General features: G+C 41.0%; 1 protein-coding gene across 4 annotated transcripts in view; it reads left to right on the forward strand.

The window, feature by feature from the left end:
- Nucleotides 1–14,701, forward strand: part of AHCYL2 (adenosylhomocysteinase like 2) — a 165,264-nt gene that overhangs the window by 131,516 nt on the left and 19,047 nt on the right. For all 4 annotated transcript variants that reach the window (XM_019924202.3, XM_019924192.2, XM_019924197.2 and 1 more), the window contains 5 exons: nt 2,324–2,430; nt 4,113–4,229; nt 8,035–8,098; nt 8,581–8,669; nt 11,306–11,376. In XM_019924202.3, the coding sequence (XP_019779761.1) occupies nt 2,324–2,430; nt 4,113–4,229; nt 8,035–8,098; nt 8,581–8,669; nt 11,306–11,376 (448 nt within the window). The remainder of the gene's footprint in view (nt 1–2,323; nt 2,431–4,112; nt 4,230–8,034; nt 8,099–8,580; nt 8,670–11,305; nt 11,377–14,701) is intronic.

Here is a 14,701-nt window from a genome sequence, read left to right on the forward strand (position 1 = left end):
GCCAGGGGGGCTCTACTGGAAATAAAACATTAATTTTATAGTCATGAACATAGGGAGGACAGGGGATTGTACATGGCGAGCTTTTATAGACTGTAGAGCCAGCACACACTGCTGGAAAGATTGACGAAGAGAGTAAGACAAGGGTAAGAAAAACTGACCCCAGAAAACAGGATCCATATCTTTTTGGATCCTGTCAAGATCCTGTCAAGTGCTTTTACTTGCTTGCCAACTTCAGGAAGATTCCCAGGTGACAATAATTTTCTGCAGTAGGACAACAGGGTGAGAATTTTGGGCTACATTCATTAAATAAATATTAGGGATAGCAACTACCTGCCTGTATTCGATACCTGTGTTAAAAGGGAAAGGTGGACGAGAATACTGAGACTAAGACACAATCTTTTTTGTCTCTGATCTTTTGTGTGGCTAGGGATCAGAGGCTGCAAGCAAAAACTCCATGAGGGATTTCATACATGTAAAAAGGGAGAGAGAGGGCTTCCCTGGTGGCGCAGTGGTTGAGAGTCCACCTGCCGATGTGGGGGACACGGGTTCGTGCCCCGGTCCGGGAAGATCCCACATGTGGCGGAGCGGCTGCGCCCGTGAGCCATGGCCGCTGAGCCTGCACATCCGGAGCCTGTGCTCCGCAACAGGAGAGGCCACAACAGTGAGAGGCCCGCATACAGCAAAAAAAAAAAAAAAAAAAAAAAGGGAGAGAGAAACTCAGAGGAGCCTTTCCATTTCTTAGGGAATCTGTTCTGAAGGTTTCTACTGGGAGAAAATGGAGCACTATCTTATGGTATGGAGCAAGTGTAAGAGTTTTAATAAGAGTCCTGCCTTGGATCCCTGCTCTCAAATAAGGTTTAGTGGAATCAGAGAAAATAGATCAACAACAAGAGCAGAAGTGGGAATTCCCTGGCGGTCCAGCAGTTAGGACTCGGTGCTCTCACTGCCAAGGGCCCGGTTTCAATCCCTGGTCAGGGAACTAAGATCCCACAAGCCGAGCGGTATGGCCAAAACAAAAACAAAAACAAGAGCAGAAGCAAAAAAGATCAGGTGGTAGGCATGAGGTTGGAGATTTTGTGTACCCAGGGGTCCAGGATGGCATCTTTGGCACTTGTAGTAGAGTTGATAATTGATGGGACTGCAAAATGGGTGCTTGCCAGTGGAGGGCAGCTTAGTCCTGTGGGTCTTTCCAGGAGGGTGGGTGTAACAACTTGGAAAGTCCTGCCAAGCGTTTCTAACAGTTAGGTGAAGGGCTGAAATGCCACAGCCTACTGCCTAATAGTATTCTAAGCTGGTCTTTCTTTAGCTTATTTATAATTCAGAAACTTTCCTCTGCTGATGAAAGCTCCAGTGGGCACAGCATTGTGTTTATCTTTAATCCCAACCTGAAACAGTGATGAGCTGTTCAGAGGCATGCTTGCACACCTACATGCTGCACAGTTCCCTAGTTATTTTTACTTTGGTTGATAGAGAGTGTGAGGTTGTGCTAGGCAAAACCCTACAGTGCTGCCAGATCATTTTGGATAGGAGAGTGCCTGTACTTTGGGAGAAGTAAAGGATTAACGAATACACATTTGTAAGCCATTGTTCTGGGAGGGAGACTAATTATCTGGCTTTATTTAAACTAAGCTTTTACTGATGATATTTAAAGTCCTGAATTCAACCAATATAAATATGCTAATATCAAGTTTAGGCTTTCTGACTACCAACAGTACAGCCAAGAGCTAATGGTCTAGGTAATCACTTAAGCTATTAGTCCATAAGAAAATCCTCATTGCGCTGCTGTATATTTTGATCCTAGCGGGTATGTCATTTGGGAAGGTCACTTGGCTGTGAGAATTACAGTTGGCCTTTCATTTCACTGTTTTTTTGTTTGTTTGTTTTTGACTGCATTGGATCTTCGTTGCTGTGCGCGGTCTTTCTCTAGTTGCGGCGAGTGGAGGCTACTCTTCATTGCGGTGCGCGGGCTTCTCATTGTGGTGGCTTCTCTTGTTGCGGAGCACGGGCTCTAGGCATGCAGGCTTCAGTAGCTGTGGCATGTGGGCTCAGTAGTTGTGGCTCACGGGCTCTGGAGCGCAGGCTCAGTAGTTGTGGCGCACGGGCTTAGCTCTTCTCTGGCATGTGGGATCTTCCCGGACCAGGCCTCGGACCCATGTCCCCTGCATTGGCAGGCGGATTCTTAACCAGTGCGCCACCAGGGAAGTCCCTCACTTGTTTTTTTCTTCAGTGTAATGACTGTTGGTCATTATACTGACTCTTAAGTTATTTTGCATAACCATTTGGGAAATTTGAAATATGACATTATTGATGCTTATTATTGCAGATCTTGGATGATGGAGGGGATCTTACTCACTGGATTTATAAGAAGTATCCCAACATGTTTAAGAAAATCAAGGGCATAGTGGAAGAGAGTGTTACTGGAGTCCACAGGTAAGATTTGACATGGGTATGCCTAGTTTTATGCAGCCTGGACATATATTCTTTTTTTTTTTTTTTTTTTTTTACAAATTTTTATTTATTTACTTTTGGCTGCGTTGGATCTCTGTTGCTGTACGCAGGCTTTCTTTAGTTGTGGCGAGCAGGTGCTTCTCTTTCATTGCAGTGCACGGGCTTCTCATTGTGGTGGCTTCTCTTGTTGTGGAACATGGGCTCTAGGCGCTTGGGCTTCAGTAGTTGTGGCACGCGGGCTCAGTAGTTGTGGCGCACAGGCTTAGTTGCTCTGCAGCATGTGGGATCTTCTCAGACCAGGGCTCGAACCTGTGTCCCCTGCATTGGCAGGCAGATTCTTAACCCCTGCACCACCAGGGAAGCCCCTGGATATATATTCTTATAATCACATACTTATAGAATACATTATGTTAAAAATTGAAACCTGATCTGAAATGTTGAGATCTGAGTCTGCACACTTGTTTTTTGTCTTTTTTATTTGTGGTACGCGGGCCTCTCACTGTGTGGCCTCTCCCGTTGAGGAGCACAGGCTCTGGACGCGCAGGCTCAGCAGCTATGGCTCACGGGCCCAGCCGCTCTGCGGCATGTGGGATCTTCCTGGACTAGGGCATGAACCCGTGTCCCCTGCACCGGCAGGCGGACTCTCAACCACTGCGCCACCAGGGAAGCCCTGCACACTTGTTTTTTAAATTAACAACACAAATAGGAAACTTAAAATAGTGAGGGGGGAGTAGCTAAGGGAATAAGTGTGGTCCTCATGTTTTCTAGTCATTGTAATACAATGACTGCTTGTCCTCTTTGGACGAATTCATTTATTCAACATCTATTTATTGAACTTCTACAGTGGACCAGGAACTACTCTAAGAACCATGCTAGGGATCTAGCAGTGGGGAAAACAGACAAAAGCCTGGGCCCTCATAGAGCTTATGTTCTTACACAGCGAACAAGGATTTAGGGTTCTGTTTCTCAAATGAGCATTAATTCCCTGAGTAAAATTGTAACCATTTCTGTTTCCTGTTATTTACCCAGAAAGAACTGAAAGTATGAAAGTTTTAGGGAAGTAAATTTTGAATAAGCCACCATCACTGCTTCAATATACTGTGATCTTTTTGAATGTATAAAACTATGGATTGTCCCATATTTTCAAACTTTTAGAAAGGGATGAATTTTGAATAAAACACCTGGTTCTAATTTTTAGTTGACTCAGTTTAAATAAAACCCCTATATACAGATATACATATTTATAGGTATATGTACTGAAGTTATAAAATTGAGACTATTGGAAAGTTAAACTATTTGAAAGTTAAAATTGTTGCATTAGAGTAGTGGGATTAAAATAGTACTTAAAATTTCTCTTTTTATAATTAAAAAGGGAAATAAAACTAATAAGCAATTAAAAATTTTACATTTTAATGCTTAAAATTTAGTGGTGGGTCAAAGATTTTCCCCACGTGCCTTTTGATTAATAGCTTTATTTCTAAGCTGTATACAGATTCTGGAAAGGTATTCTTTATTTCTCTGTATACACCTTATAGGATGAAATTAGTTGTGTCTCAGGCTCTCATGCCTACTCAATTAACTTATTTGTGAAATTTGATATGAAACTGATGGTCGATTGCAATATCTCATTGTTTTATGTTCTTCTTGATTTCCTTCATCCTCAGGCTGTACCAGCTATCCAAAGCTGGGAAGCTATGTGTTCCAGCCATGAATGTCAATGACTCAGTCACCAAACAGAAATTTGACAACCTCTACTGTTGCCGTGAATCAATTCTTGATGGGTAATGTTTTGTTATCTTTGGGATGAACTTGAGTTGTTGAATTGAGGTTCTAAATTTTTTGGTTTTGTTTATTTCTAGAAATGATTTGTGTAGGACCTCTGGATCTATTGCTACATCATACTCAATATTTTGTAACCCAAAGCTACCATTGCTGTCACTTACATCACACTCAATATTTTATGACCCAGAGCTATCATTGCTGTCACTATTTCAAGCAAATCTATTTTACTTAAAAAGTCAGACCAGCCCCTATCTACTGGTGGCAGTTTTTACAGTCACCCTATCAGGCCTGGGAGTCAGTAACTAAAGTCATTATAAATAGGTAAATATCTTTGATGGTTTAGGAAAAGGTTCCTGGTATTTCTCTTCCAGGTTATGTTGTCAGTTCTTAAGCACCAACTATCATACAATTCTCTGGCCATCTGGAAAGTTGTGGTGAGCACAGGGTTATTTCCCAGTGGCATTTGTAGTTTTTCAAATCTGTAAGGACTGCAAGTCTGACAAAATCTACTTAGATATAATACACCAAAAATTGTGTTCTTCCAGTGCCCAGTTTCTGTTTCTACACTTGTGTCCTGAAATTCCTTCATTCTTGCTGGGAAGACTCAGTAATTCCCTATGTGAAACCATTAAGTTGGTTTAGAATATTGCCAAGCCAAATGGCTTCCGTCATGTATTAGTTCATGGAAAAGTGAAGAAAGGGCCTGTGGGCCACATTACTAGTCTGAACCCCAGGCAATTTGCAACACCACAGGCACTGGAGCAAGAAGGACTTTGGTTTAACAATTGGCTCTATCATTTATTAACTCTAAGACCTCAGACTAGTTATTTAACCTCTCTGTGCCTATTTCCTCATCTGTAAAATGGTGACAGTAAGACCTATCTCATAGAGTTATTGTGAGGATTAAATGAGATAAGGTATGAATCCTGGGGATCAATGTTAGTTCCCTTGCCCTTCTTTCTAGAACCCTATATAGTAAGTTTAGGATTGAGTTAGATCTTATAAGAAGACTTTTACTTTGAAATCTTTTTTTGTGTGTGTGGGCTGGAGGGGGGTGTTCAATGCAAATTCAAACTATTTTTAATTATTACTCCTATAGATTCAGTAGTATTATCAGATAGATTGGACATTTGAGTGAATCCTTACTCTATCAGTCTGTTTACAGACTGTCCCTAGTTCTGTCCACATATAACTGTTACTGTGATGCACAGCTTTGCACCTGATAATAATGATTTGGATATATACTCATAAAAATATTTACTCATCCACAACTGTTTCTCATAGATTTTTCAACTCCCAAATCTATGAGCCTAAAATCTGCCTATATTTAGTAAAAGATGCATGAAGGTACCTCTACTAGCTCATAAACATGGACAGAGTCCCTCCTAAGCAGTGTTTACCCTGTGGATAAGAAAGATACTTTAACATCAGAAATGTATGAAAGTGAAAGTAAGATGGAAGCAGTGGAGCTGGAGTTAAAGTTAATAAAGAAATAGGAAAACATCACCCATCTACTGGAAACCTGAGTAGTAGTAAGAGCTTGTTGGCATCTTCAGATGGTGAAAAACTTTCCAACTGGGTCATGGGCAGTTGCTCCTCTCAGAGGAATTGAGATGTGACTGGGTGCATTCAGGGTGGTATGGCCGTAGACTCAGAGGAGTTGAGAGTAGGAGAAGTTAAAGAAGCGGCAAAGTATGCTCCAGGGAAGGCTGCAAAATAGAGAGTCCATATGAGGAAAGGATTAGGGATTGAGCTTCTGTAGCTCTGAGCTGGTTGCACACTGCACCATAAGCTATGAGGGAATGGCCCCACTCAGTCCTAGAGGACACTTCTGTAATTGATCTGCAATGCCAAAAAGCAAGGCAGGTGCAGCCTTATGGAGACTGAGGAAGGAAGACTTGGTAGGAAGAAAAAGGATATCCCAGATAGGATTTTTAGATCATAAAACAGACCGTATTTCAGGAACTCTTCTAGAGAGTTCTGGGGCTAGAAGAATTAGAGAGAAGTCAGAGGCTTGGCATGACTCTTATACACCGCCAGACAGCTTACCCTCACATCCCCAAAAGTCCTTTCTTGATGGAGGTCTTTTCTATCCTTTATCCTTGAACCTTGAGGCAGATCTGGGTCCCTCAGATCACAAGGAAATCACTGCCTAACTGGAATCCACCCTGGTCTGTCAGCCTATCATTTGCAGAGTAGTGGTGTTGATGAAGTTTCCCTTCCACCACACAGTCATTTGTAGTCACAAAGAGAGAGTCATCTTCCTTTGGGAAGAGAGTCAGAAAGGCTTGTGGGTAGTCAAAGCAAAGGAGGCTCAGAAATATGATTATTGATTTCCTTGCTGTGCTGAGCCAGTCAAGGACCATTCTAAGCCATGGCTTTTGAGTATGGTGGTAGCCCAGCCAGACTTACCCTCTTCACTCAACAGAAACTGCCTCTGCACTTAATTGATATTTATTGAGTTTCATTGGAGTTCATGAGTTATACCAGTTCCTAGTGAGTGGAGTCGTCAAATCATTAAAAAGATAGGATTTCTACTTTGCCTTTGGGGCATTTATAGACTTTTCAACAGGAGAGGTTAACAGATGAGTAGAAAGACCTACAAATATTTGTCGGAACCATCTGTCTCAGAATGGCAGGTTTTAGTTGAAGTTTCTTCTGCCTAGCCAGGGCTTCCTAGAGAAGGGAGACCAACTGACCCTACAGAGAAACCAGAAACTGCTCCTACAACTTCTTCCAAGAGACCCTGAAAACAGTAAGGACCTTTATTCTAGCTTCATAGAGAGTCAGAGACAAAGAGGTAGAACATGTCTGAGCAGGACTCAGCCCAGAAAACTCACTACCTCATGTAGTCAGTGTTGGTGTGTTTCAAGGCTCTTCTCCACCTTGTTGCCCATTACCCTCCCTGGTGAATTAATGTGGGACCTATTGGTGATTTTTTTTGTGTGTGGTACACGGGCCTCTCACTGTTGTGGCCTCTCCCGTTGCGGAGCACAGGCTCCAGACGCGCAGGCTCAGCGGCCATGGCTCATGGGCCCAGCTGCTCCACGGCATGTGGGATCTTCCCAGACCAGGGCATGAACCCGAGTCCCCTGCATCGGCAGGCGGACTCTCAACCACTAGCGCCACCAAGGAAGCCCACCTATTGGCGATTTTGATACTACTAAGTGTAGGACTCATTTATCAGCATTATATTTTATGTGTCTAATTCAATAAGCTACAACGTTCACATTAAACCAGAGCTTTGTCACCTCCTAAATAAAAATTACATTTATATTTAAAAGTTACTTTGTGGTCTATAGCTTCTTCCCTTCTGTACCACTCCCAAAACAAGGGGAACAGAAAGAAAAAAGGCCTCACATAGAGATGGAATTGATTGGATAGCATGGATAAGAAAATACATATTTTGGCCTTCCCTGGTGGCGCAGGGGACACGGGTTTGTGTCCCGGTCCGGGAAGATCCCACATGCCACGGAGCAGCTGGGCCCGTGAGCCATGGCCGCTGAGCCCGCGCGTCTGGAGCCTGTGCTCCGCAACGGGAGAGGCCACAACAGTGAGAGGCCCGCGTACCGCAAAAAAAAAAAAAAAGGAAAAGAAAATACATATTTTATTGAACTTTTCTTTCTAGTCATTAAGTAGTTTCTCTAGGATAGAAACCAGGCTTGCTTTCAACATTTAAAAAAAAAAAAACAAAACGCCAAACCAAAAAAAAAACAAAACCCAAACATGAAAACAAAGGGGTTCAATCTAATCTCAAGCAAGAAACAAGAGATTTTTCTGATTTAATTTTTTTTTCCCCCATAGACTTAAAAGAACAACAGACATGATGTTTGGTGGGAAGCAGGTGGTAGTCTGTGGCTATGGAGAGGTAAGGTTTAACCTTTCAATTATTAGGTGTTTAAAATGTATTTTGCTGAAATATACTAGAATTTTTCACTTGTATGGACATAAAAGTACATTCATTTACCACTTTAAGTGGGACAAAAGTAACTTCAGAGGCCCTCTGGTTAAAGTACAATCTTTCTTTTTCCCATTGCATTTTTGCTATTTTTTCTTTAAGTTGATTTTCTGACTGTTCCACTGCACTGTTTGTGATGTTCTTTTAGCTTGTGTTTTGATTATAAATCGTGAGTGTGGGTGTTCTTATGCACATGCATGTGCTAAGCAGGGTTTAGGAGTTTGTTTATGAACTGCATTCATTTTATTTTTTTTTCTGATTTTTCCGTAAGCGTAAATCTATTCAGTGAAATTCCTTTTGGTGGCGGAAACGGGGGTACACTTTACCAGAAGCTTTGAGAAACTGTTTTCTTTGTGACTTTCCTTATTATGTGTACTTTCTGCTCTCATCAGGTGGGGAAGGGGTGCTGTGCTGCCTTAAAAGCTATGGGCTCCATTGTGTATGTAACTGAGATTGACCCCATCTGTGCTCTTCAAGCCTGGTAAGCATGCAAAAGGAGATTTGCTTTTTCCTCTCACCACTGTCTAACGTATTATCTTCTAACTGCCTCCAAAGAATGGCCTAGTTAATGCCACATTTCATCTTAGAGGGGCCTAGATCCTGAGAAGCTGCCCAGATCCTGAGAGGCTGCTATTAACTGTAAGCACCTGTCTTTCAAAGATCTAGGAGCTCTGCTCTGAGAGAGCAGAGGCTGGCAGAAGCTACAGTTTAGAACTCCTGTGGAAATAGTAACAGGGGACGCCTTGAACCAGAGAGCAAGTAGCCCCTTATCAGCTTCACATGCCATCCTTCTCCCTTTGAAAACAATGATCAAAAAAGAAATAGGCTGGCATCAGATCCTTTCTGAAGTGATGCAATGAAAAGAGCGCTTCTGCCACATTCCTCCCCAAAATGCATAACCTAATGTAATCAGGAGGAAATATTAGACAAATCTAAATGAAGGATAAACTCTACTAACTCTTACTGAAGGGTATATAGGAGTTGTTTGTACTATTCCTAAGTATGAAATGATTCCAAAATTAGAAGTTTAAAAAAAAAATAGTTCCTTTCCCATCTAAAAATGTGGGTAATCTTATCTACTTCAATTGTGAAAGTTCAGAAAATAATGATATAATTATTATACATTATATAATAAATATATAATTATGTAAAGTATAGAGGTGCTGTCACATAATAAATGCCTCACTAAGTGGTAGCTATTATTAAAATTGTCTCTTGCCACCCTCAGCAGGATAAAATACCACTGTCCCTGAAAACTACTGCAAAGTCCCCATGCCTGTAGCCTTGAATAACCCATCCAATCTTTACCATTAACCCTCCAGAGGAAGGCACCCAGCATAGATGAGGCATGGCATAAAGATGTTTCCATAACCATTTTCCTCTGTCCTACCACTCCCCACACACCGTAGCCATCAACACACAGTTTTCCCCAACAGAGTTGTTGGCTTTGCCTGAGTCAGGGCTCCAGCACACGAAGGGAACTATCACCATTCTAGCACTTTTTCAGGGTTCATTAGAGAAACCTGAATGTGTTTTAATATTGACTGAGGTACTGACTGAAACTATCTTATAGACATGAACTGATCACTTATTCTGTGTTAGGTACTGTGCTCTGTGCTGAGGATGAAAGATGAGTAGATGAATGAGACAAGGTCCCTGCTTTTAGAAGCACACAGACAAATAACCTCTGTGCAGTGTAGTAAGTGCTGTGATAGAGATAAACAGCACATGCTTCTGTAGGAGCACAAAGGAGGAATATCTAACTAAAGAGCAGGGCGGTGAGGGTAGAAAGAGGTGTCAATGGAGCTGAGTCTTAAAACTTATTTAAGTGACTTCTTAGTTTGGAAGTATGTTCCAGGTACAGGCAACATATGCAAGGTCACCTAGGAAGGAGAGAGCACGGCATGTTTATATTAAAGAAGCTGGAAGTGTTTTAATGGAGCTGCCCGATAGGATAAATTTGGGGGAGTGGTAATACCTGAGTAGGAATCATATGTCAGTATAATCATATATCAACATAAGTATTTGGGTCTTATCCTGATACCAGACAATGTCACCAAAGTATTTTAAGCAAGGAAGTGACATGAGCCAGATGGCATTTCAGGAAATCACTCTGCAAAATGAATTAGAGAGACATAAACCTAGAGGCGATGAGATGGGGCCAGGGGCTACTACAGCAAGAAATAATAAGACCTGAACATCAGGCCTGCACGTATAGAAAAGAGGGGATAGATTAAGAATTAAGATTTTAAGGAATTAAGGAAAAAGACTCAACCAGATGTGGTGACAATTTTAATTAGGGAGAGGCAGTAGGCTAGGACATTCTAGTTTATTTGACTCGTAGAGCTGGGTGAACAGTAATGCTGTTGATTAAGATAGAAAATATAGAAGAAGAGAAACAGAATCGGTGGTGTGGGTAAGATAATGAGTCTATTTTCAAGCACAATAAGTTTGAGGTCCTTGTGGGACATGAGGAGGAGCTATCCAGTAGATAATTTGATCTATGGCTCTGAAGCTTTGGATGTTAATGTGCAAATCAGCCACCTGTGAGGCATCATTTGTAGCCAAGGGAAAGGAATGGATAAGTGCCGAAAGAATAGAGAAAAGAATACCCTACAGAGTACCAACATTTAAAGATTGAGTGAGATCGAGAAGGAGCAATCAAAAAGTGAGAAAACAGTATCATGGACTCCAAGAGTATAGAGCCTTAAGAATGCAAATAATGTTTAATGTAGCAGAGGATATCAAGTAATATTAGAGTCTAAGAAAAAAATTGTTTTTGGCATTCAGGAGATCACTGATTATCTTGGGGAGAGCAATTTCAATGGGGTAGTAGGTTCAGGTAAAATGGCACTTTCTAGAAACTTGATTGGGGTTTCATGGTTAACCCTGCCTCCCTATTATCAGGAAGAATTAGGTCCCAGTGATAGAAAGAACCTTTTATTTCTGTCCTGTATGAACTAAGGAAAGAGTTTGAATTTTTCACTAAGAATAGTCCAGCTGTACCAAAAAGTGATGTAGGTACCAAAGCAACTTGGGTAATAGCTTTTGAGGTTGTGTAGCAGAAGGCTCCCCAGCTGCTTTTTTAGGTTAATTGATCATGCTTTATTTCTACAGTATGGATGGATTTCGACTGGTGAAATTAAATGAGGTCATCCGACAAGTGGATATTGTTATTACCTGTACAGGTATGATTATGACATATAAAATGGGGTGGCACTTGGGAACACTTTCATGGAACAAGTGAAAAATGACTAGAAATGTTCTGAACAAAACCAAACTCTAAAAGCCAGAGATAGTAGTCCACAAAACCAATCTTTCACATTCTTCCTACCTCTTTAGAACTCTGACCAAAAGTATACCATTAGGTCATCCCTAGAGGAAAGTTTCTCTCTAGTCTTTTTAACTGTTCCATATCTCCATTCATCCTCAGCTACCTAGGAGATGGCTACCAGTGAGTTTTATTTGGGAAGCTAGATCTTAAATTTGTACAGTTTTGAAAATTTTACTTCCAAAAGTGATGTGTATTTCTCTCTAGTCTCTGTAATTAAAGCAAGCCTAGAGCAAAATTCTTCCTAGTTAGAGAAAGTGGAAAAGGTAGTTGTGTTAATTCCCAAAGATGTAGATTTTGAGTTTTAGAGAGGAATATGCAGATATGTCTACCTTCCTTGGACTGAGATATTTTATCTTTATGTTAGAACCATAAGCCATTGGAATATTGGGTTTATTTTATAATTCTATTTTAAAGGAGGAAAATCAGAATATTTAAGAATAAAACTATTATTTGTAGTCTCAGGGAGAGCTGGGGACAAAGAAGAACCATAAGAAATTGTTCTTAGGGCTTCCCTGGTGGCACAGTGGTTAAGAATCTGCCTGCCAATGCAAGGGACGTGGGTTCGATCCCTGGTCCGGGAAGATCCCACATGCCATGGAGCAACTAACCCCGTGCGCCACAACTACTGAGCCTGCGCTCTAGGGCCCACGAGCCACAACTGTTGAGCCCGTGTGCCACAGCTACTGAAGCCTGTGTGCCCTAGAGCCTGTGCTCTGCAACAAAAGAAGCCACCGCAATGAGAAGCCCGCACGCCACAACGAGGAGTAGCCCCTGCTTGCCGCAACTAGAGAAAGCCTGCCCACAGCAACGAAGACCCAACACAGCCAAAAATAAATAAATAAATTTATTTTTAAAAAAAGAAAAAAGAAACTGTTCTTTTTCACATCAATCCTTCGATCTCTTTTTTTGTAAGTACCTTTACTGAGATATAATTCACTTACCATATACATTTTACCCATTTTAAGTGTATAATTCAATGTTTTCTAGCAAATTCACAAGGTTATACAACCAAGACAATCTAATTTTTTATTGAGATGTAATTTACATACTGTAAAAGTCACTCTTTTAAAGTATACAGTTCATACAGTTCTGCAGCCTGTGGAAGGAAAACCACATTCACAGAAAGACAGACAAAATGAAAAGGCAGAGGACTTTCTACCAGATGAAGGAACAAGATAAAACCCCAGAAAAACAACTAAATGAAATGGAGATAGGCAACCTTCCGGAAAAAGAATTCAGAATAATGATAATGAAGATGATGAAGAAGATCCAGATGATCCAGTGAAGATGACCTCAGAAAAAGAATGGAGGCAAAGATCGAGAAGATGCAAGAAATGTTTAACAAAGACCTAGAAGAATTAAAGAACAAACACCTAGCAGAATTAAAGAACAAACAAACAGAGATGAACAATACAATAACTGAAATGAAAAATACACTAGAAGGAATCAATAGCAGAATAACTGAGGCAGAAGAACAGATAAGTGACCTGGAAGACAGAATGGTGGAATTCACTGCCATGGAAGAGAATAAAGAAAAAAGAATGAAAAGAAATGAAGACAGCCTAAGAGACCTTTGGGACAACATTAAACACAACAACATTCGCATTATAGGGGTTCCAGAAGGAGAAGAGAGAAAGGACCCAAGAAAATATTTGAAGAGATTATAGTCGAAAACTTCCCTAACATGGGAAAGGAAATAGCCACCCAAGTCCAGGAAGCACAGAGAGTCCCAGGCAGGATAAACCCAAGGAGAAACATGCCGAGACACATAGTACTCAAATTGACAAAAATTAAAGACAAAGAAAAATTATTGAAAGGGAAAAACGAAAAATAACATACAAGGGAACTCCCATAAGGTTAACAGCGATCTCTCAGCAGAAACTCTACAAGCCAGAAGGGAGTGGCATGATATATTTAAAGTGATGAAAGGGAAGAATCTACAACCAAGATTACTCTACCCAGCAAGGATCTCATTCAGATTCAACATAGAAATCAAAAGCTTTACAGACAGGCAAAAGCTAAGAGAATTCAGCACCACCAAACCAGCTCTACAACGAATGCTGAAGGAACTTCTCTAAGTGGGAAACACAAGAGAAGAAAAGGGCCTACAAAAACAAATCCATAACAATTTAGAAAACAGTAATAGGAACATGCAAATCAATAATTACCTTAAACGTGAATGGATTAAATGCTTCAACCAAAAGACACAGGCTTGCTGAATGGATACAAAAACAAGACCCATATATATGCTGTCTACAAGAGACCCACTTCAGACCTAGGGACACATACAGACTGAAAGTGAGGGATTGGAAAAAGATATTCCTTGCAAATGGAAATCAAAAGAAAGCTGGGGGCTTCCCTGATGGCGCAGTGGTTGAGAGTCTGCCTGCCGTTGCAGGGGACACAGGTTCGTGCCCCAGTGCGGGAGGATCCCACAGGCCTCAGAGCAGCTGGGCCCGTGAGCCATGGCCGCTGAGCCTGTGCGTCCAGAGCCTGTGCTCCACAATGGGAGAGGACACAACAGTCAGAGGCCCGTGTACCAAAAAAAAAAAAAAAGAAAGAAAGCTGGAGTAGCAATGCTCTTATCAGATAAAATAGACTTTTAAAATAAAGACTGTTACAAGAGACAGGGAAGGACACAACATAATGATCAAGGGATCAATCCAAGAAGAAGATATAACAATTATATATGCACCCAACATAGGAGCACCTCAGTACATAAGGCAACTGCTAACAGCTTTAAAAGAGGAAATCGACAGTAACACAATAATAATGGGGGACTTTAACACCTCACTTACACCAATGGACAGATCATCCAAACAGAAAATTAATAAGGAAACACAAGCTTTAAATAACACAATAGACCAGCTAGATTTAATTGATATTTATAGGACATTCCATCCGAAAACAGCAGATTACACTTTCTTCTCAAGTGTGCATGGAACATTCTCCAGAATAGATCACATCCTGGGTCACAAATCAAGCCTCAGTAAACTTAAGAAAATTGAAATCATTTCAAGCATCTTTTCTGACCACAACACTATGAGATTAGAAATCAGTTACAGGGGAAAAAATGTAAAGAACACAAACACATGGAGGCTAAACAATATGTTACTAAATAACCAAGAGATCACTTAAGAAATCAAAGAGGAAATCAAAAAATACCTAGAGACAAATGA

Source organism: Tursiops truncatus, chromosome 9, assembly GCF_011762595.2.
Source record: "Tursiops truncatus isolate mTurTru1 chromosome 9, mTurTru1.mat.Y, whole genome shotgun sequence".
NCBI lineage: Eukaryota > Metazoa > Chordata > Mammalia > Artiodactyla > Delphinidae > Tursiops > Tursiops truncatus.